At 41.5% G+C, this 26,618-nt stretch overlaps 2 protein-coding genes across 4 annotated transcripts in view; one reads left to right on the top strand and one right to left on the bottom strand.

Moving 5' to 3' along the window:
* The window catches only part of WDR70 (WD repeat domain 70), a 258,843-nt gene extending 255,034 nt beyond the window's left edge, over window positions 1–3,809 (bottom strand). Inside the window, exon 1 of one of the 2 annotated variants that reach the window (XM_030567828.1) lies at window positions 3,660–3,809. In XM_030567828.1, the coding sequence (XP_030423688.1) occupies window positions 3,660–3,711 (52 nt within the window). In that variant the 5' untranslated portion in view covers window positions 3,712–3,809. The remainder of the gene's footprint in view (window positions 1–3,659) is intronic. The other variant, XM_030567829.1, reaches the window with a different exon arrangement.
* Window positions 3,810–3,844: 35 nt separating this feature from the next.
* Window positions 3,845–26,618, top strand: part of NUP155 (nucleoporin 155) — a 59,359-nt gene continuing 36,585 nt past the window's right edge. For both annotated transcript variants that reach the window (XM_030567830.1, XM_030567831.1), the window contains exons 1-14: window positions 3,845–4,027; window positions 8,749–8,886; window positions 10,396–10,492; window positions 11,669–11,739; window positions 12,313–12,405; window positions 13,569–13,735; window positions 14,746–14,851; window positions 15,425–15,498; window positions 15,851–15,942; window positions 16,091–16,188; window positions 16,655–16,807; window positions 20,085–20,185; window positions 23,203–23,373; window positions 24,882–24,992. In XM_030567830.1, the coding sequence (XP_030423690.1) occupies window positions 3,892–4,027; window positions 8,749–8,886; window positions 10,396–10,492; window positions 11,669–11,739; window positions 12,313–12,405; window positions 13,569–13,735; window positions 14,746–14,851; window positions 15,425–15,498; window positions 15,851–15,942; window positions 16,091–16,188; window positions 16,655–16,807; window positions 20,085–20,185; window positions 23,203–23,373; window positions 24,882–24,992 (1,608 nt within the window). In that variant the 5' untranslated portion in view covers window positions 3,845–3,891. The remainder of the gene's footprint in view (window positions 4,028–8,748; window positions 8,887–10,395; window positions 10,493–11,668; window positions 11,740–12,312; window positions 12,406–13,568; window positions 13,736–14,745; window positions 14,852–15,424; window positions 15,499–15,850; window positions 15,943–16,090; window positions 16,189–16,654; window positions 16,808–20,084; window positions 20,186–23,202; window positions 23,374–24,881; window positions 24,993–26,618) is intronic.

Below are 26,618 nucleotides of genomic sequence, written 5' to 3' on the forward strand. Positions count from 1 at the left end.
AGTTTTGGGGTTTGGTATACAGAGAACTTAGCCTGCTTAGTACCATGGCAAACATCATTAAAAATCATTTTAACCTTTTACTAAAGATACTGAAAGAAGGAAGAATTAAAACATTTGAAATGTGAAGTATTAAGTAAGGCTTTCATTCTAACTACATCCCTTGTTCCCTTTTCCTTCAGCTGTAAAGAGACTTCAAAGGCAAAACTCCCTGTTTGACAGTCTCTTAAACGGTATTAAAGATTATTATAAATAGTTTCAGTGAAAAAAGAAGTTAGTTGAAATGAGCTGGAGCAACTCTTTATGTCATTAAAGTCTAACCCCATTTCCTAGAGCATAAAACAAGAGGGAAGAAAAAAGAATGGGAAAAAGAGAGAAAATGCAGCTTTTGCCTCTGGTATTGACTTTCACTTGCAACCTCATTGCTGGAGAAACACAGGCAAAGCACATGGTCTCATCAGCCATTCAAAGACCTGGCAAACTTGTAACACCATCAGATTGTTAAGGGTATTGCTCTTAGCTCCTTTTCTAGTTACAGGCTTACAGAAGAGCTCCAAAATATATGGTTGTGGCTGGCTAAGCCAGACTCTTATTAGAGAAAAGGAAAGATAGGAGAAAGACAGAATAAGGTAAAAAAAGGAAAAGGAAACATGGAGCAGGGTGGGGGGAAGGAAAGAGGGGAAGAGACACACACAAAGCCTCACATCCCAAGTATAATTTAGCTAGAGCCAGCAGAGGTGGCAATATCATCTGAGTCCCTCTCTGTGGCACAATCTTATCAGGACATCTCTCAGGATCAGGATGATGAAGGTACGATACTGTTATGCAGGATTCCAGAAGATGGTGTGGGTAGCAGCGATGATGGGGTAACTCACTCTATCCCCTTTTTTCAGCCAGCATTGTGGAAGCCAGCATTCCCCCCAGCTTTAAGGACCCCAAAAAGCAAATAATGAGAACAGCTCATCTCATCATAAGTTTGTCCGCCAATTAAATCTAATTTCCAACATACCAGTTGTCATAAACAGATAGCTAAGGGTTAATGTTCTTTTACCTGTAAAGGGGTAACACCAGTAACCTGAAACACCTGACCAGAGGACCAATCAGGAAACAAGACTTTTTCAAATCTGGGTGGAGGGAAGTTTGGGTGTGAGTTCTTTGTCTTGGGTCTGGGCCCTCTTGTCTCTGAGAGTGATTTTTCTATCTCCAGGCTTTCTAATCATCTGTTTCCAAGTTGTAAGTACAAGGATAGTAAGACAATAGGTTTATATTGTTTTCTTTTGTATTTACATGTGTGTAGTTGCTGGAATGTGTTAAATTGTATTCTTTTTGGATAAGGCTGTTTATTCATTTTTTTCCTTTAAGCAATTGACCCTGTATATTGTCACCTTGATACAGAGATCCTTTTATGTCCTTTTTTCATTCTTTTTATATAAAGCTTTCTTTTTAAGACCTGTTGGAGTTTTTCTTTAGTGGGGACTTTAGGGAATTGGTGGGAGGAAGAAGTCAGGTGGAAAATCTCTTTGTGTTAGATTTACTAAGCCTGACTTTGCATACCCTCTGGGTGAGGGGGAAGAGAGATTAGATCTCTCGGTACTTGTGTTTCCAGGACTGGAAGCAGAAAATCTCCTAGGGTCGTCCAGGGAGGGGAGCCTGGGAGGAAGTAACAAGGAAACAAGGGGAGGGGGTTATTTCCCTTTGTTGTAAGACTCAAGGCATCTGAGCCTGGGGGTCCCCCAGGGAAGTTTTGGGGGACCACAGTGAGCTAGGCATTGTATAATTCCTAGCTGGTGGCAGCAATTACCAGGTCCAAGCTGGTAACTAAGCTTGGAGGTTTTCATGCTAACACCCATATTTTGGACGCTAAGGTCCAGATCTGGGAAGAAATGTTATGACATCAGTTTTGGTTCATTCATTTCTTGTCTCACTCTTTCTTTCTTTACCATTCATAACTTAATAGCCCTTCAATTATATCAGTGAGCCTTTTTGTTTACACTTATTTAGTCTCTTTCTCTTTTGCACTTTTTCTGATCAAAATTTATTATAAGTTACTGGTTTTTTTAAAAAGCTTTCTGTCACTTTATAATTTTGCTTACAATTAGGATAAATTTGTAGGCCCAATTACGATAGCACCTAGGCTTTGTTGAAAATCCTAGTCTTTATTATTAACTTCTTTATTTAATTGGTTTGCACTTCATTTGGTAACAGTCTAGCAGCTTCATAGCTCTTTGTTTTTCCCCCATTTATCATATTCTACATAAGGAAAGGATAGTCTTGCAGTTAAGGCATTAACTTGTGACTTCCTAGTTCTGCCACAGACATCACATATGACCTTGAACAAGTCTCTTAATTTCTCAGTGCCTTAGGGCATATCTTCCCTGGCAGCACTTTAACATGGTTTGAGTAGTCACAGCAAAGCACTGGGAGGGCTCGCTTTAAAAAAAACACCCCTACAAGGGGCACAGATCCCAAAGCTGGTGCAGTCTATACTATCACGTTACAGTGCTGAAACTTGCAGCACTCAGGGTGTGTTTTTTCACACCTCTGAGCAAGAAAGTTGCAGTGCTGTAAAGTGCCAGCATAGACAAGCCCTTAATTTGTTCATGTATAATACAGGGGATAAGATGTCCTTTCCTGTACCCTTTGTCTTAGCTCTTTAGGCTGTTCTTCAATGCAGAGACTCTCTCTTACTGTGTGTATGCAGAGTCCCTAGCACAACAGGGTTCCAATCTAGGAGCTACAGTAACACACATAATAGAGATGTTGGCCCACATTGCAGTCTTAAAAACTCTAGTCTCATACTTTGTAATATGTTATTTGTACTTGATAGACCAGGGGTCAGTAACTTTTCAGAAGTGGTGTGCCGTGTCTTCATTTATTCACTCTAATTTAAGGTTTCACATGCCAGTAATATATATTAACATTTTCAGACAGTTTCTTTCAATAAGTCTCTTATATTAAAACTAAACTATTGTTGTATGTAAAATAAATAAGGTTTTTAAAATGTTTAAGAAGCTTCATTTAAAACTAAATTAAAATGCACAGCCCCTCGGACAGGTGGCCAGGACCCAGACAGTGTGAGTGCCACTGAAAATCAGCTCAAGTGCTGCTTTCAGCTCACATGCCATAGGTTACCTACCTCTGTAATAGGCTAATATGATACCTGCCTTCATGGAACATATCTTAACGTTCTGCCTGAGAGCAGGTTGTGCATCTGTTTGTGAGGAACAGGGAAGGATGTAGGTCTAGTGAGAGCCTCAGGGCTGTATGTTAACACAGCAGGAGAGTTTGTCGCGGAGACATAGCCTGGGCGCAGCAGAGTATCGGGAGTTAGGTCACAGGCTGGCTGAGAAAATTCGGCCCATCTAAGAGCCGGGCATTGCTAGTGACTTTGGCACTAATGGGAGGAGGGGGCGGTCACTTGCGGAGACGCTGCGCGGGCTGGCTCCCTAAGCCCAGCCCTCAGAGAAGCGACCTAGCTCTTTTATTCCGTCACCTCGGCGCACAGCCCGGCCCGACCCAAAAGCCCAGGGGTTACCGAGCTCCGCTCTGCAGCCGAGATGCGAGCGCCCAAGACCAGCTGCGGGCAGGCGCGGGACGCTCCTCCCCGCCAGGTTCTCGAAACACTGGTCCTGTTCTCCATCCTCCCCTCCCCTTTCACTCACGAGACGCCTCAGCCGCCAGCGCCCCTGCCCCAACGATCTCCTCTGTGTCCATCGCCAGATCTTCTCCCCTACCGACTCCGCGCAGCGACCGCCAATTTAAACTTAACCCTTTCCTGCTGCCGGGCGTCCTTGGCCGGAAGTGACTGGCCGTGAAGCGGAAGTGCGTCAGACGCTCAGGCGCGGTGGCTGTTGGGATTTGGCGCGGTCCTGTCTCTGTGCGGCCGCTATCGCTATGCCTGTGGCGATGAGCCCGGCTGCCCCGGCCTTGCAGGAGGCGCTGGAGAACGCAGGCCGCATCATCGACCGGCAGATCCAGGATGATCGCTGCTACCCGGACCTGTCCGAGTTGCTGGCTGTGCCGGCGCCCGGTGAGGATCCATATGGGCCCGGGCACCGATCTGGTCCCCAGCTCAGAGCTTCCTCCGCCTCTTGTGATTTTCCCCAGCCGGGTCGGGCGCACACGGCTCATGCCCCCGAGTTCTGGTGGCCACGCGGGGACCCGCGCGCTACATCTACCTTCCCTACAGGGATGGCTGCTCGGGGGACCCTGTGCGGGCAGCGGTGCCAGAGCGCCCTGTACTGTGCCTCTGCTGCGCCACAGGCCGTCACGTCCCAGCCAAAACAACAGCTCATGGGACACTGGCGGCTCTAGTCTCTAGTTTTCAGAATAGCAGCTGTGTTAGTCTGTAGGTGCAAAAAGAACAGGAGTACTTGTGGCAACTTAGAGACTAGCATATTTATTTGAGCATAAGCTTTTGTGGGCTACAGCCCACTTCTTCGGATGCATAGAATGGAACATATAGTGAGGAGATATATGTGTGTATATATACACACATACAGAGAGCATGAAAAGGTGGACGTTGTTGTTCCAACTCTGAGAGACCAATTAAGTAAGAGAAAAAACTTTTGAAGTGATACTCAAGATAGCCCTGTACAAACAGTTTGATAAGAAGTGTGAGAATACTTACAAGGGTAGCTAGTTTCAATGTTTGTAAGGGCTCAGCCATTCCCAGTCTCTATTCAAGCCTAAGTTGATTGTATCTAGTTTGCATATCAATTCAAGTTCAGCAGTTTCTCCTTGGAGTCTGTTTTTGAAGCTTTTCTGTTGCAAAATTGCCATCCATAGGTCTGTTATTGAGTGACCAGACAGGTTAAAGTGTTCTACTGGTTTTTTAATGTTATAATGTTTGACATCTGATTTGTGTCCATTTATTCTTTTGCATAGGGACTGTCCGGTTTGGCCAATGTCCATGGCAAAGAGGCATTGTTGGCACATGATGACATATATCACATGGTAGATGTGCAGGTGAATGAGCCCGTGATGGCATGGCTGATGTGATTAGGTCCTATGATAATGTCACTTGAATAGATATGTGAACAGAGTTGGCATAAGGCTTTGTTGCAAGAATAGGTTCCTGGGTTAATGTTTTTGTTGTGTGGTTGCTGGTGAGTATTTGCTTCAGGTTGGGGTGTTGTCTGTAAGGGAGGACAGATCTGTCTCCCAAGATCTGTGAGAGTGAGCGATCATCTTTCAGGATAGGTTGTAGATCTTTGATGATGCGCTGGAGAGGTTTTAGTTGGGGGCTGAAGGTGACAGCTAGTGGTGTTCTGTTATTTTCTTTGTTGGGCCTGTCTTGTAGGAGGTCACTTCTGGGTATTCGTCTGGCTCTGTCAATCTGTTTTTTCACTTCAGCAAGTGGGTATTGTAGTTTTCAGAATGCTTGACAGAGATCTTGTAGGTGCTTGTCTCTATCTGAGGGATTGGAGCAAATGTGGTTGTATCTTAAAGCTTGGCTGTAGACAATGGATTGTGTGGTGTGTCCTGGATAGAAGCTGGAGGCATGTAGGTAAGTATAGCAGTCAGTAGGTTTCCGGTATAGGGTGGTATTTATGTGACCATTGCTTATTAGCATAGTAGTGTCCAGGAAATGGACTGCTTGTGTGGATTGATCTAGGCTGAGGTTGATGGTGAGATGGAAATTATTGAAATCATGGTGGAATTCCTCAAGGGCTTCTTTTCCATGGGTCCAGATGATGAAGATGTCATCAGTGTAGCGCAAGTAGAGTAGGAGTGTTGGGGGACGAGAGCTAAGGAAACGTTGTTCTAAGTCAGCCATAAAAATGTTGGCATACTGTGGGGCCATGAGGGTACCCATAGCAGTGCCGCTGACTTGAAGGTATATATTGTCCCCAAATGTGAAATAGTTGTGGGTGAGGACAAAGTTCAGCCATCAGATTAGCTGTGACATTATCGGGGATACTGTTCCTGATAGCTTGTAGTCCATCTTTGTGTGGAATATTGGTGTAGAGGACTTCTACATCCATAGTGGCCAGTGGATTGTAGTTTCCTCAGGAAGTCAGTGGTGTCTCGAAGATAGCTGGGAGTGCTGGTAGCATAGGGCCTGAGGAGAAAGTCCTCATAGTCTGACAGTCCTGATGTTGGGGTGCCAATGCCTGAGATGTTGGGGTGTCCAGGATTTCCAGGTTTATGGATCTTGGGTAGCAAATAGAATACCCCTGGTCAGGGTTCTGGGCATAAGTCTGTACAGATTTGTTCCTGTGCTTTGTCATAGAGTTTTTTTAGCAGATGGTGTAGTTTCTTTAGGTAATCCTCAGTGGGATCAGAGGATAATGGCCTGTAGAATGTGGTATTAGAGAGCTGTCTAGCAGCTTCTTGATCATATTCCAATTTATTCATGATGACGACAGCACATCGTTTGTCAGCCTTTTTGATTATGATGTCAGAGTTGTTCCTGAGGCTGTAGATGGCATTGTGTTCAGCATGGCTGAGGTTATGGGGCAAGTGATGTTGCTTTTCCACAATTTCAGCCTTTGCATGTTGACGGAAGCAATCTGTGTAGAAGTCTAGTCTGTTGTTTTGACCATCTGGAGGAGTCCGCGCAGAATCCATTTGTTTTGGAGTGCTGGTAGGGAGGATTCTGTGGGTTAGTATGCTGTTCAGAGGTATGTTGGAAATATTCTTTGAGTCAGAGACATCGAAAGTAGGATTCTAGGTCACCATAAAACTGTATCATGTTTGTGGGTCTGGAAGGACAAAAGGAGAGGCCTCGAGATAGCCCAGCAGAAGAGTCTGTTCTAAGAGTATAGCTGGAAAGATTAACAGTATTGTTGGGTGGGTTAAGGGAACTACTGTTGTGGCTCCTTGTGGCATGTAGCAGTTTAGATAATTTAGTGTCTTTTTTCCTTTGTAGAGAGGCAAAGTTTGTGTTTTAAATGGCTTGTCTAGTTTTTGTAAAGTGTATCCATGAGGAAGTTTGTGCGGAAGGTTGGTTTTTTATGCACTCCAGAATCCTGGTTCCAGTGAGGCGTGTCTGAGGTTATGTCTACACTGCAATGAAACACCCATGGCTTGCAGCGCATGGGCTTCAGGGCTGTAAAATTGCGGTGTAGATATTTGGGCTGGGATCTTGCGTGGTGTCAGAGCTGGAGCCTGAACATGGACAGCCCAAGTCAGCTGTCACAGACCAGCAGAGGACGTTGTATTGCATTGTAGATATACCCTGATTTATGAGGTGCTTTAGGGCTGGTCTATACTATGGGTGGGGGATCGATCTAAGTTATGTAACTTCAGCTACATAAAAAACATAGCTGATGTCGACGTCGTTAGATCTACCTACTGTGGTGTCTTCACCTCAGTGTGTTGACGCTCTCTTGTCAATTCCCCTTACACGATTCGTTGAGGTAGAGTACCAGAGTAGACGCTAGAGCGATTGGCAGTCAATGTATCTATGCTAGACCTGATAAATTGCCCTCCGCTGGATCAGTGTGATCCAGCTGGTAGTGTAGACAAGTTGTGAGTGTCCACAGGGGAGTAGGGCTAGCACTGACACTACCAAATTGCCAAATAATTCCTACAGTTTGCCTTAAAGTTTATTGCCCATATTTCATGTATACTGAGAATTTGTCTCCTTTCCTTACATGGGTCAGTTCAGTCATCTTTGATGGGTTATGTATGTTTCTCCCTTGTCAGGAACACCTTGCTTATGCATAAGTTACTTAAGTTAAAGCACCTATCATTTTAAATGATCCTATAGTGAGTGATGGCATTGGGGTTGACTCTAGTAAAAAAAGGATTAATGCATCCAAAGAGGGTAAGTCAACAAAAAAAAGGCTCCAATCTTGCAACTTTTTATGCAGGGACAGATTACATATCTTGTTCTCTTTTTTACCCTCAAATAAAGAGTACAGTTTTGAAAACTTATTTCATGAATATAGAATATGAAACAACAATTCTAAAATGAAAATACACCTCTATCTCGATATAACGCTGTCCTCGGGAGCCAAAAAATCTTACCACATTATAGGTGAAACCACTTTATATCGAACTTGCTTTGATCCACCAGAGTGCGCAGCCCCGCCTCCCTGGAGCACTGCTTTATCGTGTTATATCCGAATTCATGTTGTATCGGGACGTGTTATATTGGGGTAGAGATGTAATTAGATTTTGAGAGCCTATCAGCCAGTTTTAGGGGCGCACTGGATGTTTTATCTGTTTTCTTTATTTAAAGTTTTTATTACAGATATGGCTTTAAACAAATACTCTTGAAATTATGAAAGTCCCTTGTTTAAAAATACTTCATAAATATTTTGAGTGAGCTGTGTTACTCTTAGTGCACTTGTATCATTTGTGTATTATTTGTTTATTGTTTATTGTAAATTTTGCTTTTGCTCATGTCTTATTTAGGTTTTAGATTTACAGTATAATGTCCTGATCCTATAAACATTTATATACATGATTAACTCATGTTTAATACTACTTGTATGCTTAAAATTAAACACGTTTATAAGTCTTTGAAGGATCAGGGACTAAAAGATTAGTTTAGTTCTTCCCTGTGGTTTGAGGACTTTGTAGTTCGTCCATTTATCTGAAATAATCAAAATTGAGAGGATATGAAGTAATCTAATTCAGGTTTAACAGAGATGAGTGCTTGCTAATTCAAATATTGGGCCAGGGGAAATCTCTTAAGGATAATTGAAGAAAAGTACCAATTAGGTGTTATTTTTTGGCTGACAACTTGTTTTTCATATGAAACTTTAAAGTAAAGTGTATTTTTATTTTTAATTGCAGGTAGTCCTACAGTTTCTGGTATGTCAGATATGGATTATCCTTTGCAAGGACCTGGTTTGCTCTCAATACCCAGTCTTCCAGAGATCAGTTCAATCCGCAGAGTCCCGCTTCCCCCTGAGCTAGTGGAGCAATTTGGACGTATCCTAATAAAAATAGCATGTTACTTTGTGTGTATAATGTTAAAAAATGAATTTTTGTTATTTCATAATCACTTTGGCTCTGATCCTTCAAGCAGCTTCCCCTGGATGGACCCCTATCCTGCACATACCCACACGGGTCCATATGGCTCCCAGGAAGTTGAAGGGGTCCATCTAGGCGAAGTTGCTTCAACAGTCAGCAGCTACATGTTGTAATTTTGATGCTTAATGACAGTTGGGTACGTTTGTCATAACAATCTTCGTACATTTAAATTAAAGGGGTCTGCATATGTTAGAGGTAAAAATAAAATACTTTCAAAATCAAGTGGAATAACTAAGTGTTGCTTGCATGGGATGCATATTTTTTAGGGCTGTCAAACGTTTAAAAAATTAATTGCAAGATTAAAAAAATAGCTGTGATTAATCACAGTTTTAATTGCACTGTTAAAAAAATAATAGAATACCATTTATTTAAATATTTTTGGATGTTACTTACTTCTGCTGCTGCAGCTCGTGACACATGACACTCGGCCTGCGGCTCAAGGCTGGCTCCGTGCTGTCGCACAGGGGCTACGTCTTGCCAGAGCCCAGGGCCATCCCACAGCTCTCTAACCACTCCTGGCTCACTGGGGGCACCATTTCAGATTTTGGTTTGTGTATATATGTATTAGTCAGCATGATATGCAGCAGTCTCAACAAACCAGCAGCCTAACTGCTATCAAGCATTTTGTAGGCATCAGCACAGCAAAGCAGAGTTTTAAGGATTTGAAGATGAAAAATGATGTCACTTTGCAGACATTTATGTAGAACTCCTCCCCAAGCATGAGGGACAGCATGGGAGTAAGCACAAAATTGCTTATTTTGAAAATTCAACAAGGTGGCAATGGAGGCTGGCATCATTGATGATAGGTAGGATGGAGATAAGCCATGAAAGACCTTGAAAGTGAAAACAGTCATAATTGCTTTTCATGGATTGTTCAGTTGTAATGCTCATTTGGGATACAAAATGGTACCTTTTTTTTTTTTTTTTTTTTAAACCAACTGTATAAAAATGTGTCTGAGGAGAGAACATTTGATTCTGCGCAAGCATCAAGATTGTTAGTTATTGGTTTGCCCAGCATGGAGCGTAGTCTATTTATGATGCACAGGTGGAACTTCCATTGATATTACTGGTACTTACTTGCAGTAAATAGTGAGTATGCCCCATGTGTCTAATGTGCAATATCTTCAAAACAAAGCAGGGCAGAGAAGACTGCAGTATGATGTCATAGCTTTGGGAGGTGCACAGTTAATACCAAGGAAATTTTCCTCCTAACATCTATATCTGATTTCTTTTAAAGGTAGTTTTCTTTTATTTTTTCACACTTGTCAAAATATGTCAGCTTCTCGTACACATACAGAACTTCTTTAACTAGTATCTGTGCATATTCTTACAACTTTAAAATAGCCTGATGGGGATTTTGTCTTGGCAAGCTTGAGTACATTATTCCTTACATCTGTGGTATTTCAGATATGCAATGTAATTGTATGATGGGAGTGTTTCCAGATATTAGCAGGGCATGGTTGACCATTGACAGTGACATTTTTATGTGGAATTATGAAGATGGGTATGTAGAAAACAAACTTCTACAGTTATATATGGTGTTAAATCTGAATTAAGTGAAGGTTATAAGGGGAGTGATTTGTTTTAGCACAGAAGTGTACTTATCATTTTAAGGTACCTTGATCATTTCAGGTTCTGGATTTTTTTTGTGCAGAGGGGATAAGAGGTGGGTAAGGAAAATGCATACTTTTAGTATTAGGCTTCTCTACCCTCCTAAAGTTGTCGGTGTATTTATATTGAGCTTGAGTTCAAAATTTTTAAGAGGAACGTTTTTATTTTAGACTCTGTATTAACTTGGCTGACTAGGTTTAGTCCATGCATTATGGTGTATTAATATATATGTAGTAGGCAACCATGCTCCCACAATCGGCTATTTTTATTTTTATAATGTGACTTTTGAATGATGAAGGTATATCAAAGCTTTATGATTTAAATTTATTATGAATATAAAGATCATACCTGACTTATGATTTAAAGATTCATAAAACTATGATGATAAATTCATAGCTTTTTGAACGGCTCAGGGAGAGAAGCTTGTGATATCCATTCAGTGCATGGGTTTGTGTTCCTTATGTGTCTCTATAGTATAACTTATTTTCTGTAACAGCAGGTTATTTCTTCAGAATTATTACACTTCTAAGGGAGATTTAAATGAGATTTGTGCTTTACACAGTATTAGTTAATACTAACTTCACGGTATTACAGGTGGGTTTTCATATATAGATTTTTTTTCTCCACAATAAATTAAACTTGCTTTAGCAAATTTTATCGGAAAGAAAGTAAGTTTGGTTGTGAATAGTCCAGTGAATCCTTTTCTCATGTTGCGCTATATCTAGACTAACTTTGGGAGTACTGTAGACTACAAAATAGACCATGTGAATGACAAGGAACTGAGAATTAAAAATACAATTGGATTTCAAATGTGAAGCTTAAACCATAAATGGCTACTTCATTCCAAACAGAGGATTGGTTACATAGCTATTATGATGACTTTTTTTCTGTCAGTTCCATTCTAATGGTCTTGCTTCCACACTAAGAAAAAAATGCAGGAGATGGGGTCCAATTGTTAAATAGTAACAGAAGAATTTAAAAGTTTCAGATTCTGTATATTTAGAAATTATTGGATATTGAAAGTCTTTTCTGTTGTGCTTTGATGTAATTTTTTCTCATTTTTTGACAGGGGAGACCTTGCTTATTTCGATGGTCTAAGTGAAACTATTCTTGCTGTGGGTCTTGTGAAGCCAAAGACAGGTAATAAAAAATGCATGACAGTGAACAAAATTATGTAGCTGCTGAACACTGTAAAAAAAACTAAACTAGAGGCATTATTGAAGGATTTACAAGTCACAAGTAATGAGGTAGTCATGTACATTAGAGATCTTATAATTATTGTTACATTAGAATCTAATGTTTTATACTGTTTGAAAACTAGGAATTCTGACTTGCTTTGAGCTGGCATGAAATATTGATTTCTAGCTGTAGTAGTTCTTTTGGTCGCAGCTGCTTACATTAGATTGGACACAAAGTTGGAGGGAGGGGGTAGGTTTGGAGGTGAAAAGAAGATAGTAATAAGAATATCATTTTAAGATCCAGTGTTTCATGACTTGTCAGAGCTGGAATAGAATGAGATATAGCATTGGAAAACTGGGCATCTGAGTGTTTAGTATAGTTTTCTAATTCTGGAGCTTCACAGGCTGTCATACCTTCAATATGACTAACCCTCGGACCATTGTAAATTTCTACCCTTCATGGGAAGAGGTTGATCTTAGTTCAAGACCAGCACACCAAATTCGTGCTAAGTTCTAACTTTTCTTCTTTTCTTAGGTATTTTCCAGCCTCATGTACGATACCTACTGGTTCTGGCCACTCCTGTGGATATAGTGATTTTAGGACTTAGCTATGCTAATTTGCAAGCAGGTAATTCTCTCTCGCACCCCAAGTAAATATAAATTTCTAGGATAATATTCTCAGTTGCGAGTTAATTGCCACACAACATTAATTTATTACTAGTCTTGTAATTTAAAAAATATTAAGCTGCATGCAGAGGGGCTCTTCCTAAGTTCTGTGGCTTTCTGCATCCAGAGTGAGAGAACTCTATAGCATCCTTTTCACATAGGATACAGTATTCTATACCCGCAAGAGATTCAGAGAAGTATTCTACTCTGTTACCCACTTTTTAGTTCTTTTTAAAGATTGTCTGTTAACTGTTCCCAGTAATCAAGTATTGTTTTGGGAGAGGAGCAGCTTGTGAACTGCATCAGTTTTTAATGTGTCTTAGGGTATATCTACACAGCATTTTAGGGCAAGCGGGAGCATGCCTTCCAGACTAGTAGACAGACTCAAGCTAGTGGTGCTCTTACATGCTTTCCAAAAATAGCTGTCTAGACAGCACTTTGAAGTTGTGACTTGGGCTCTGAAGCCTAGGGCAGGTGATGGTTTCAAGCCTGAGCTCTGGCCTGAGCTGCAACTTCAAAAATCTGTCTATACAGCTATTTTTAGAGCACTAATGGGACCCCACTGGCCCAGATCTGTCAACCCAGTCTGGGAGGCTTGTTCCCACTTGGTGCAAAATGCAGTGTAGAGGTACCCTTATTGGCAAACGCCACACTCTTTGGCATTTGATTCAGAACCTCAGAAAACTCAAGCCCAGTGCTGTATATTTTTACACATGAAATGTGTAAGTAGAAAAAATAAATGAGAGGTTTTGAGAAAGTTATGAGGGAGGAAGACTATTAGGGGGCTAAAATAGAATATTTTTTCAATAGGTTATGTCTTGTCTCTGATAGACAAACTGGGAAATCTTATGTTCAGATTTGTCAGGATTTTGAGGTAATAATTGTCTTAAAATATTTTAACATACAGTACTGATTATAAGCTTCCGAGAGAGGAAAAATGTAAACAAAACTTGTGACTTAAAAAAAAGGAGAGAGAGAGAAAGAAAGAAACTGTTAGTCCGCTAAGCTGCAGTCTCACTATAGTGTTTCCTGTTTTTCTAAAGTAGTCCTAAATCACAATACCATGTATTTAAACAAGCGAACTCAACGGATATGATGGGTTTTTTTTTTCTTGATTTATTTAAGGTTCTGGAGCCCTCAATGACAGCATGTCTGGAGGAATGCAACTGCTTCCAGATCCTCTCTATTCACTCCCTACTGATAATACCTATCTTCTAACCATAACTTCCACTGAAAACGGCCGTATCTTTTTGGCTGGAAAGGATGGCTGTTTATATGAAGTAGCTTACCAGGTGAATATAGTCTTTGTACATATGTATTTTTGTTCTTGGTTATGGGGTTGGGGTTTTGAGAATTTTACAGTTTGTCAATCTTGTCACCTCATTTCCACAATTCTGTTTCCTGCCTTAGTTTATTTGAGTGATAGCGCTGAGCTCTTAATACAGAAATGCTATCAACCTACAGTCGTGATAGGCTAGATAAGCTAATTTATTTGAGGAATGAGCAAAAAAGTTTGTTCCGCAAAGGGCGTGCATCATGAGCTTTCCTTTCTAACAGCTTCTACAGACGCTGCTGTCCCCAACTATCCTCTCTCTGCCTTCAAAACCACTTTAATGGGAGCAGCTGCCCTGATTATTGGAGACTGATAAAACCCAGAAGTTGACTGGGATGGCTTTTGATCTGCTGTCATGAATTTGATTTTACTTCACTAACTCAATCTACAGACTTGAGTGCAGTCCTTTGTCTCTAAAGCAGCACTCTTAGGTTAAGTCTTTTATAGGCTGTTTATTTTTTTATTACAATAAACAGAAGAAAGTATTCATTATTTTTTATTAATTTACATTATATCAGCACCTGGAAGTCCCAACTAAGTCATGGGCCCATTGTGGTATGTCCTATAAAAGTCAATCCCTGTCCAAATAAATTAAAATCTTAATTTTAAGATCTATTCAGCAGGTGGCTGTAACAATTAGCCTATCAGTTTCCTTTGTTTGGGTGGCTCCTTGACACATTACAGGAGAGAGAAAGCTATTACAACCATACCCATGCACCCTAAAAATGGAAAATGTGATTAGAAAACCACAAACAATGGCTTTGAAATTCAGAGGCTTCTAAGTTTCTGAAACAACTTTTACTTTGTTGTTGTGTTGTTGTTTGTTTTTTTTGTTTGTTTGTTTTTAATTACATTTAAAATGGAGTGTCCCTTTAAAATTGGGTACATGAAAATTCAATGTATTGTGTCGTCATGCGAGTCACATGATTACCTAGCTAGTTTTAATGCTTTATATGTTTTTAATTGTAGGCTGAGGCAGGCTGGTTTAGTCAACGGTGTAGAAAGATCAATCATTCAAAGAGCTCCCTTTCTTTCCTTGTTCCTTCATTGCTGCAATTCACATTCTCAGAGGATGGTAGGTGATAAAGTATCAATAACTGAAATGTTTATAAGTTAATATAAAATAAAAAACCTCAGGTCAACATTTTCACACTTGAAAATTGAATTAAAAACTATGGGAATAGCAAATGGTTGGCAGTTATGAAAATCAAGTTACTTATTTAGATATGGATTTAGGTACTGAAGTCTGAAAATGTTGGCCATAGTGGCTACAGTCCCTGTTTTGTGATATAAATTTGGTAAGTTTACATACTGGAGTGATAATATTGTAATCAGTATAGTCAAACTTTTTACTTGAAATTGTTCTTCAAATATTTAAAATGCTTGTTTTGTAATGGATTAGACAGTGATAATCTGTCCTACTGTACTTCAGTGAGGTATTAATATGTCACTTTTAAATCTGTTCCTGGGCAGGAGCCCATTGTAAATGGAATGCCACGTATGAGTACATTCTAATAAGTGATTCAGTCAAATGCCAGTCAAATCTACTCTTGTAAAGTAAATCTACTCTTTCAGTACTATCAATTTTACTGTATAAACTAGTTTGCACCAAATCCAGTTTTGATTTTCACATGCTTTTTTTTTGCAGATCCCATAGTTCAAATTGCCATTGACAATTCTCGAAACATCCTATATACTCGTTCAGAAAAAGGAGTGATACAGGTACCTGAATATTTTCAATGTCCTATTTGGATTTTCTTATGTGCATACATTATTTTTATCCACCCCATCTGAAAAACTATGTTTGTACATTAGAATTCTCTATATGTCAGTAAGGACATGAAGGATTTCTCCCCAGGATTTTTTTTCTGCATTTATTTCCCTTCCCTTCTGCACTATATTATTGCCATGATCTTTTCTATTGCAAACTAGGAAGGACTATTGCTTCAGTTCTCTAGTGCATGGAAGCTTGAGGCCATAGAAGAATTGAGAGAACTCTGATTCACTGCATGATGGGATAAAGTTATGTGCACTGATTTAATTTTGAAACTACTAAACTGTTATTAAATTACAGGTTTATGATCTGGGCCAAGATGGTCAAGGAATGACCAGAGTTGCTTCTGTTTCTCAGAATGCTGTTGTTTCTGCTGCTGGAAACATTGCCAGGTAATATGAAGAGTGTGATATGAAATACTTTCTGTTGGGTGATCGGTTTCATTTTTTTTGTTTTACCAAACTTTTGAAGAATGTTGTGTATTCTCTGATTTGTTTATTGCATGATGTCAGTTATGTACACTCTTTTCTGTTCTTTTAGGACTATAGACCGTTCTGTTTTTAAGCCTATTGTTCAAATAGCAGTGATTGAAAATTCAGAATCTATAGATTGTCAGTTGCTGGCAGTCACACATGCTGGTAAGAAATCAATATTTCCTCCTTCTCTTATTGGTCAATAAGACCTACTTAGGTTTGGAAAATTGACAGACATCTTTCTTTGCAAGGTTGTCTATCCCCCAGGCATACTAGAACATTTGTATATAATAGTTATAATAACCTTACCTGTCTCTTGTATATTGCTCCATATGTTCAAAGCACTTCAGACATCTGATAAATACTTGATCCTTCCATATAACTATTTATGCTGTTTTACAGTTGAGGAAATAGGGGGAGAGTGGCTTGCCAAAGGTTACACAGAAAACTAGTGGCAGATCAGGATTAGAATCATTTGACTTGGATGGAAGGAATGTAATAATATTTATATAGAATTTCTTACAAGCTTCTGAATTAAGCCTTGCATCAAATGTGCTGAGACTGCTAGGCACTTATAATATTTACACAAAATCCATTGCCAAAGAGTGATCTCCTTTTTCCTTTGGCCTAGGTGTGCGAATGTATTTTAGTACATCCCCGTTTAAGCATCCAATGGCTCGACCCTCCATGTTAACATTGGTTCACATCCGCTTGCCTCCAGGATTTTCCGCTTCTTCTAATGTGGAGAAGCCATCAAAGGTGCACAGAGCTCTTTATAGCAAAGGTAAGCCTTGGAATGCAGCTTAAATAAGATCCATTCTTTAAGACTTTCATAGCAAGTAGCGCCACCATGATTGCTTTTTAAAGTAGGAAACTTGGTGTAGGAAACTTTGAGTTTAACACAGGCAGTGGTATGATACACTATCCTATCACTGTACCTCAAGTTTGTCCTTGAAAGACACTCTCTAGACATGACATAGTGATTGTTAGGTTCTGTGCCCATTAAGTCCTTGGTCTCTTTGCTTAGTTTGCCAATAAGTGTCCCAGTTGTGTTAGTGATCTTGTTTAAATTACGAATTGATTTTGTATAGGCTGGCGTAATAGCTTTCGGATGGCTTCAGTTTTTGGTCACTTCTGACCTAGGCTAAATTCAAAACTGTGACCCAGAAGTGGAAAAAAAACTCTTTATCATATCGTTGACCTCTTCAGCCATTCAGTTGTCCTCCAGGTAAATTTTCAAAGACTCATAGGGGAGACATGCAACTATGCACTTTAAAGTCCCTGAGCGCTACATGATCAAACCACCATTGCAGTTCCTCAAAATGTTACCATTTCGTGTTGGTTGTTCTTATTTTTTTAATTAAAACATAGATCTTTGAGTCTTCAATATCAAACTAAGTTTGCTGTGTATTAACTGAGTTCAGTCATATTGTGACAAGGGACCTCCTCCACCTTGTCAGCCTCAGTGTTTCTCCATCTGGTGGTGGGGGCCTGGAGTAAATTAGTCTTGCTCTGGAAGGTCTCCCTGTCCTTTACACCTTTATTTTTCAATATTTACAAAGTAGGCGCAAGTAATACTCTTCAGCCAAACAAAAGAAACAAACTGATAACACAAGGAGAGAGAGTAATTTTCCTTGACCCCTCTCTGGGGTGTTACCTTATTATGCTGGCTTCTGGGTGCCAGTCCTTCCCCAAACCACAGTGGGCTTGATTGCATCCCATATAGGGAGGAGAGCAGCCTTCCACTCAGGAGAAACCTTTTCTCCCTGCTGCAACTTATCTCTCATCTCTCCTCCTCTTCTCTTACCAGAAGAGGGTTTTTTTGAAGATCAAAGGCAACCCTTAACTGGCCTCAGGTTCTCTAGTTAACCTGGAGGTAACCTTTTCAGCTCATAGTGAAAAGGGCCTTTACCATTTTAGGGCTAATATACCTGCCTTCCACCACTATCTTATATTCTACCCTAGTCCCACGCCTCACTGGGGATATCAGCTGGCAGCTCCTCCACAGAGCTGTGAGCATGGGTGTGTATTTGGCACAGTTCACTCCTGTCCCTGAAGCCTGTCCCTACTATGGTGTGAGGGAGACCGTGGTGCACATGTACCTTGAGTGCACCGGGTTGCAGCCCCTTTCCACGGTCCTCCTGGACCTCCTTTTACGTTTTTGGCTGCACTTCTCCCCCTACCTCCTTATATATGCAGACCTTATCCTTGGCCCCACAAAGTCGTGGGATCTCCTCATCAACTTCCTCCTAGTGATGGCCAAGGTGGCCGTCTGTAACAGCAAGGAGAGGATGTTGGCGCAGAGGTGGTTCTCTGTGACTGTGGGGCCTATTTCCAATTCTCCCTCCATTCACGCATCTCGGCAGAGTTCCTCTGGGTGGCGTCTGCTGGCTCCCTTGACACCTTTTGAGGAGCAGTGGGCGCTGTCCAGGGTTCTCTGCTCGGTGTCACTTTCAGGTTTCCTCTTTTTGACCCTTTGCCCTTCACACCCATCCTTGTTGTTTTTTCTGTTGTCCCCGGTAATTGCTTGAGTTTCTGGGCTCTGTGGATCCTCCCCATGGGCTGGGGGAGGGTCCTTTATCTGTGGACGGGCTTGCACTTGCCCATCTCCCCGGAACCCAATAGGACCACTGTCTTATAGATGTCAAATCTGACTTTGTCACACTCGGAACTTTGACTCCTCCTAAATATCTAGAATAAATAGCCCTTACCAATTAATAATAATAATAATAATAATAATTAATAATAAAGACTTACATTGTGCTTTATATGTTCAGAACACTATACTAGTATTACCAAATCCTTCTAGGTCTCCTGTGAGGTAGATGGGTATGCTCGTTTTATTGATTGCAGGGTAGATGTTTGCAAGGGCATTCAGCAAGGCAATGGTTGACCCAACTGGTCTAGAAAGTGGTTCTTAATCTATTTACCATTGTGGGCCACATATGCAGCTCTCTGTGTGTTATGTGGGCCACATCTACACAATATATATACTACCTGTATGGCCCTCAGGATGTCTCAGGGACTGTGCTGATTGGATCTCAAGTGGGCTGCAGGTTGAGAACCACTGGTCCAGATCATAGCAATACCTGACCTTTCTTCAGTAAAATTATTCTAGTATTTTTTCTTTTATATTTTTATTTAACCTTTTTTCTGTTTAAACCTATGCTACATAGCATACAGCTTAAGGGCCAAAAGCATCATTCATCATTCTGTTATGATCCAGTTACCCTGTGGAAGTGTAGGGTGAAGACATAACTGAGCCACTGGAACTTTTTATTGCTGGTGAACCTTGGTAACAAGCACTTGTTGTTACTCTCTCATGGAAGATACAACTGTAAGCATGTATTACAATCCATGTATTTTGCATAAATATATGCAAACAGATCTGGGCTCCTTGACTTCCAGAAAGTTATTAGTACGGCCTTATGTTGTGAAGATTGGATATTCATGCTCCTATCCTTGAAGTGAATAGGAGAGTCTATGTATTATTTTAGCACGAACTCTTTCTCCTAGATAAACTTTGTGTCTCTGACTCTGAATGCAGCAATTTTCATTTTTGTCACTGCACTACTGATAGACTGATGAATCTACTTTAGGGAAGAGTTATTTAAAATTTTCATAGCATGGAAATTATCATTCCAGGTATTTTTTACTTTCAGGGTATATTTAAACATCTCATAATCTTACATAAAAATCAGTGAAAAATGTTAAATCATTTCTATCTTAATTTTAACCTTCATCCTTGTTTGTGTGCATGTACAGAGTATCTTGGAATATATTGTGTGCATATATAGTGCATGTTAGACTATACTGAAAAAGGGATTGTTCAAATACAGCCTCCTGAAGCAAAAGAGCAGTTAAATATACATCTGCACTAAAACCCCTTAGATAGTTAAGTTTACAAACTCAACCGATGGGTAGGTGTTGATCCACTTGTAAGATTAATTTAAGAATGTGTAGAGTGAACTTGTACTGAATTTATATATAGGTTTAGCAACAGTGAGCGTGATATAAGTTTTTGCTTCCACTACAGAGTATTAATTTTACTCTTTTGTCAGGTGTCCTGCTGATGGCTGCTTCTGAAAATGAGGATAATGATATCTTGTGGTGTATCAATCATGATTCTTTCCCTTTCCAAAAACCAATGATGGAAACACAGGTAGTAAGCTCTTCAGTATTGTTAAGTAATATATCAATTTTTTTTGAGGAGGCATGGAGAATGTTGTTTAAATATCATAGGCTCCATGAATCACTTTTAACATTCCTTTATATAAAAGGTAACTTACACAAACTCCTGTGACTAGTTATTTGGTAAATATTTGTCAAGTTACCTAACTTTTTTCTTTTTTCTTTTTTTTTTTTTTTAAAGTTCAGTGTAGTTTTTTTGTAGTACCTGTCTCACACTTGGTATCTCTGTTTTGTGAATGGAGCTTGTGTCTTTCAGTGGGAGCTGCCACTTTAATACTCTTCAGGTGGAGAACCCAGTTTAATGCAAAGTAGGATTGAAAGAAACACCTTGGTCATTATAAATCCTTGGAAATTTTCTACTGTTTTTGTTTTGGGAGTGCCTGCAATGTGCAAGGCACTGTCCATAAACACAGCATGACATGGTCCTGCTACAAAGTGTTTATAATCTAAGAGGAGCAACATTTACTCTAGAGGGCATTCTGTGCCAAAAAATGAGAAATTCTGCGCACAATATTTTAAAATTCTGCAAGCTTTATTTCTTAATAAATAAATAGAGGCTCCAGCATGGCACTGGGAATCACAGGCCACTGGCTGTACAAAGGTGGAAGATCATCCTGCAGCCTCCCCACCCTCCGCCCCTGGAATGCGGACACAGTGGTGAGGTTTCACCAGACCCTGACACAGCACAAGACCTGGGCCTGACCCAAAACACCCCAGGGCCCTGCCCCTCTGTGGCGGGAGCACCAGGTGTGGGGCAGGCAGACTCAACCAGGCAAGATCCAAGTGTGGAGGAGCTCAGTGTAGGGGGGATACAGGTGTGGGGTGAGAGAATTCTGTGTGGAACAATCTGAGTGCAGGCAGTTCAGTGAAGGGTCTAGGTGGGGGGGTGTCTGGATGCACAGAGGCTTGTTGAGGGGGGTTCCAGATGCAGGGGCAATGGGACTCTGCAGGGGCTTCCAGGTGAAAGTGGTTGGGGCTCAGTGAGGGTTCTGGGTATGGGGGTCTCAGCAGGGAGGTCTGGGTACTGGGGGAGTGGGGCTTGGTGGGGTAGGGGTCTGGGTGCAGCTAGTTGGAGGCCAGTGGTGTGGGGGTTTGGATGTGGGGTTCAGGGTGATGCAGAGGGTTGCATCTCATCACGATGGGGGTTTGAATGCAGGGAACTGTTAGGGGTGGTCTGGGAACAGGGGGGGCTCCAGATGCAGAGGTTGAGGTTCAGTGGGATGAGGTTTGAGTAGGAGGGCTAAGGAATTCTGGTTGTACAGGTGTGGCTTGGCGAGAGGGTCTGGTTAGGGGAGGTCCAGATGCACGGGGGTTGGGTGGATGGGGGAGCAGCTCCCCATACAGTGATTCCTCCCCCGACAGCTGAGGAGTGATGGGGGCAGGAAGCAGGGGAGGATGCTGAGCTTCCTGCAGCTGGAGGAAGTTTCTGGGGGTGGGTCTGACATAGCACCAGCCACTCCTTGCAGGGGAAGAGGAAGTCCCATCCTCTCCTGCCTCCAGCCCAGCCAGGACTAACAGCTGATCCTGATAATAGGAGCTGCTGGCTGGGCTGTCCCCAGGCCTGCAGTGATTTACCTCTCCACAAGCTGCTGCAGGTGCCTGCAGCGATGTACCTAGGCTGCTAGGGAGTGGTGTGTGACTGCTCTTGCAGCTTTCATTTGGTTCCCTGTCAGAAAGTCATTTTTCTGCGGGGAAGCAAAGAAATCCACTGGGGACATTAATTCTGTGCATGCACAGTGGCGCAGAATTCCCTTAAGAGTAAATATTTGAAAGGCAGGGGAGATACTACATTGTTGTTGGGGAAGTAGACCAGTGAGCTGTCAAGAGTAGTATGTTTGGTGAAGTAAAGGTGGGGTGAGGGCCAACACTATAAAAGACAGGATGGTTAAGTAGGAAGGGGCAAGGCTAGTTTTAGTGTCCCATGTAAAGTCAGATTTGGATAGACTTATTGGCTGGTTTTACAATTGTTGTAAAGACTCCATCAAGAAATTTACTTCTAATCTTATGTTAGAAACATCAGATCCTGATTTCTCTATTTCCCCCCTCTTCCCCGTCTCCCCCCTCCTTCCTGGCTAGGGCAGTTTAGTAGTGTTTGGAGGAAGGGGCTGGCTGTCCATAAAAAGTTGTAACCTGAATTGCAATTTTCCCCTTTTTTATCATTCCCTGACTGACCCATCAGTTTCCTCCCTTCTGGCTCCTCTTTCTGTTTCTTTTCAGCAACGTTTGTGTGTGAGAAAATAAATAATGTGTAGATAGCTCCTGTGTAGGCAGTTTGCTGTTTGGTCCTTCAGAAGGACCTCTCCATCTGTTCCTGAAGTACAGGGGGAGAGCTGGGAGAGGACTGATGATCTGAGTGGGTGTAGGAGCTGCTTGAGCAGCTTGGCAGGATCCCCAACATATTGGAGGAGTCCTTTCAAAACAAAACAGCCATACACTGAAGGAGCACCTTGGAGACTAGACAGTTAAAAACTGGATCTAGAACTGTGGACTAAAACCAAGTAGGTAGTAGGTAGCCTTAAGCTACATCCGTCCTACCAAATGCCTTGGCCTGAATTAGATATCATTGTTGCCAGTCTGTCACTGGAAGTTTTTTTTAAATCTCATGTCTCAGTTGCAGCTCTTGGGTATTTTTTAAAAATAAACAGCTTTTATGCATTTGGAGTTTTGTACAATTTGCCGCTTGGTTTTACTATTTGTATTGTTAGAAGCATCATAGGGCCTCATTATGCTAATTGTACATACAAGTAATGATCTGTCCCAAAGAGCTTGCAGTTTATAACTGGAAGTAGTTTGGCCAATTTTTAATCTGGTGGGGTACATATGCATGTGTCTGTATTTAATGTCTTATTTTCTTAGGGGCTTGTTGTCTTGAGAGTACTTCTGTTTCCATGCTGCGTAATGTTAAATACTGGTTATTTAGATGACACCATAGGTGTGCAAAATGTGCATTCTGTTTCAAATTTTTGATAATGTTCATCTCTTACTCAGATGACCACGCATGTTGATGGACATTCATGGGCTCTTTCTGCAATAGATGAATTGAAAGTTCCAAAGATTATAACACCACTGAATAAAGACCTTATTCCAATAACTGATTCTCCTGTTGTCGTACAACAACACGTGCGGCCACCAAAGAAATTTGTTCTGCTCTCAGCCCAGGTGTGTCGTAGATTTTTTTTTTTTCCTGTTGTTTAGAGATTGGAAGAGAGAGAAGCAGAAACTTAAAGCTTAATGACTGACTAGTGCTGCAAAGGGCTACCCATGTGCATGGAGTTTGCAGAAGATACCTTTGGTGAAGGTGAGGTGGGGGGAGTGGAGGGGAGAAGAAGTTAAGGAGCCATTTGTAGATTCTGCAAACCAACTCAAGGTTGTAGGGCCAGATTATCTTGTGGCATAAACTGATATGTCTCTGTTGACTTCAGGGGAGTTACATGGGTTTATATCAGTTAGTGGCCAATAGTTCAAAATACTCTTAGGGAATTTCTACACTTGGAGCTGGGGGTTGTGATTCCTAGCTCAATTAGACGTACTTGGGCAGACCATGCTAAAAACAGCGGTTTAGCTGCAGTAGCATGGGCTAGCCATCCCATGTATGTACCCATGGAGTCCGAGTGGGTTTATACATGGTGCGCTAGCCCATGCTGCTACTACCCTGCTACTGTAGCTACACTACTGTTTTTAGCATGCCATCTTGATGAGAGCTACCACAAATATCGCTACTCAATCTCGGAATCGCACTCCCAGTTCTGTATGTAGATATACCCTTGGTTATGTAAAATTGGAACAAACACAAGTTGCTGAGATAACGATATGAATCCTAAAGTTTGAAATAAAAGCAGGGATTTATTGTTGTTAGTGGATTTTTGAGCAAAGAATTTCATTTCTGTCCACCTCAAAAGAAATCCATGACGCAAGAACTTCAGTATTTGTTTTTTTTATTTAAAAGGTTTAACATTTAAAAATAACTGAGATTAAGTGTTGTTAAAATTTAATGACTCTTTACAATAGGAAGGAAAATGTAGCTATAATTCGACCTTCAAATAATTTAGCAATTAGGAAATATAATAAAATGAATTGCCAGCTTGCTGAAGTCCTGCTGTAGTTTTGTAATGATAAGGCTATTTGTGAGTCTGGTTAGATCACACCACAGAACCCGTCACAGAATGTACAGATACGTGCTATGAAAGTGGTTTAGAAATGCTGCAGGTTATTGGGGACCTGGTTATTGTAATTCAGGGCATGTCTTTACTGCTTCAGTTAGTTCGAGTTACTGCACTCAAAAAAGCCTCCCTCAAGTGAGAGCGGCCACGCTGGAAAACAGTATTTGAGCCACACAAAGTGATTGGATTAGCAGAGTGATGACTTGTGCTAACTCAAGCTGTAGTATGTAGCTGCATCCTCACTGCATTACTAGCTTGAGGAGTACTAGAACTTCAGCTGATAACCCCTGATGGACCAGCTATTTCAAGTTTAAAACACCATTTTACTTGAGCTAGAGATTTTTGTGTGCACAGAAGTTGGATTGGAGCAAAACTCACTATACCTTGAGCTATCATTGAAGTGAGACAAGTCCTCAGGGTGTTAGATGAATGTATTGAATTTTTGTTTGCCAATCAAAACATGCAGATCTCATTATTTCAAACTTTGTGTTGCTTTATTTTCTTTAGGGGAGCCTTATGTTTCATAAACTCAGACCTGTAGATCAACTGCGACATCTCCTCGTTTGCAATGTAGGAGGTGATGGAGAGGAGATTGAAAGGTTTTTCAAGTTGCATCAGGTGGGAATTTTTAACTTGCTATGGGGCAAAAAAATCCTCTGTGAATAGACTTAGGGCAAAGAGTCAGTGCATAACAAGCTAGGTTGTAAATCCACAGCACTCTAGCTTGCCGCACACTGACTGGCCATGTGAACCCTGCTACCATATACTAAAGGTTCCATGATGCAGTTTGACAGGGTTCGCATGGCCAGTCAGTGTGCTGCAGGCTAGAGTGCTCTGGATTTACAACCCAGCTTGTTCCACACTAACTCTCCATTAGGCATGCCCCCAGTGTATAGTCATATACCTGGATTAATTTGTGTTGTAAAAAGGTGGCCATTCTTTGACTTAGGTAAAATGAGAAATAATATTTCTTATCATATCTAGGTACTTATATAGGTTTCCTAATCATATTATCTAAGCATCTATGAACATTCCATCTTGCCAACAGCTGCAGCAACAGTGTATAAGTCAAGATAATGCTGCTTTGTCAGTTGGACAAGCAAGATAATATATAAGGAAGAAGGTAACCATTTTTATGGGGCCTAAAAACATAAGGGTAATATTATTTTCCTTAAAACTGTCTGTTTCATGTAAGTGACAAACACAGAATTATGACAAGAATTGGGAATGTATTTCTCTTATTAGAAAAATTATTAATCTTGAAAAAACAGTATCACAATCCTAGATCTTTTCAGAAAAGTTTTGTATGTACTTCAGTGGCTGCAAATACTTAGAATCCACCTGCCTTTTTTCCTAAAAGTGGCATCAAGCAAGCTAGAATGAAACTTTTTCACAGAACATGATTTTATTTGGCACATGTAGTTTTTTCTTAATTTATGCATCACAGCATAGTAGTAATGAAATCTCACAATAACCTCTGCTATTATTTCTTTGAGAAGTGGGTGAGACAGGTTTTTTTAAGTGCCATATTTAAATGTTTAGTCCTTTAATAGCAAATGCAATCATTTTAAATCATATAGATCAGGGGTCGGTAACTTATGGTACGCGTGCCAAAAATGGCATGCGAGCCAATTTTTAATGGCACGCGGGAGCCTGCCCGGACTCCAGCATGCCATTAAAAATTCTGCCCAGCCTCGCCCACTCTCCTCTGCCCTCTGCTCCCCCCGCAGGAGCAAGGAGCAGAAGCATAGTCATGCACACGGAGTGGGCAAATGGTCCCACTCTCCGGGGTCCGCGCTTAGGGGCCGGAGCGCCGGGCCTAGCGCAGACAAGCTGCCGGCCCCTCCCTTGGAGCCTTGCCGCTGCGCGTAGCGCTCTGGGGGTTGGGGCTGCGCGCTCCTGCAGGGCAGTGTTTGGCTCCGCGGAGAGCCAGACATGCTCCCTGCTCAACTGGAGCTCTGCCGCCGCCTTGCGCAGTGCTCTGAGGACCGGGGCTGTGCTCTCCCGCGGGGCAGCGTGTCTGGCTCTGCGTGGAACCTCAAGGTAAAGAGCCCAGGGCTGGGGGCGTTGGATAAGGGGTGAGGGCAGTCAGGGGACAGGGAGCAGGGTGGGTTGGATGGGGGGTGAGATCCTGGTGGGGAGGTGGCTAGGGGCGGGGGTCTCTGGAGGAGGCAGTCCGAGAGCAGGGGGAGTTGGATGAGGCATGGGAGTCCCGGGGTTTGTGAGGGGGCAGCGGGTGGATAG

The sequence above is a fragment of the Gopherus evgoodei genome, chromosome 6 (genome assembly GCF_007399415.2).
Source record: "Gopherus evgoodei ecotype Sinaloan lineage chromosome 6, rGopEvg1_v1.p, whole genome shotgun sequence".
NCBI classification, from domain to species: Eukaryota; Metazoa; Chordata; order Testudines; family Testudinidae; genus Gopherus; species Gopherus evgoodei.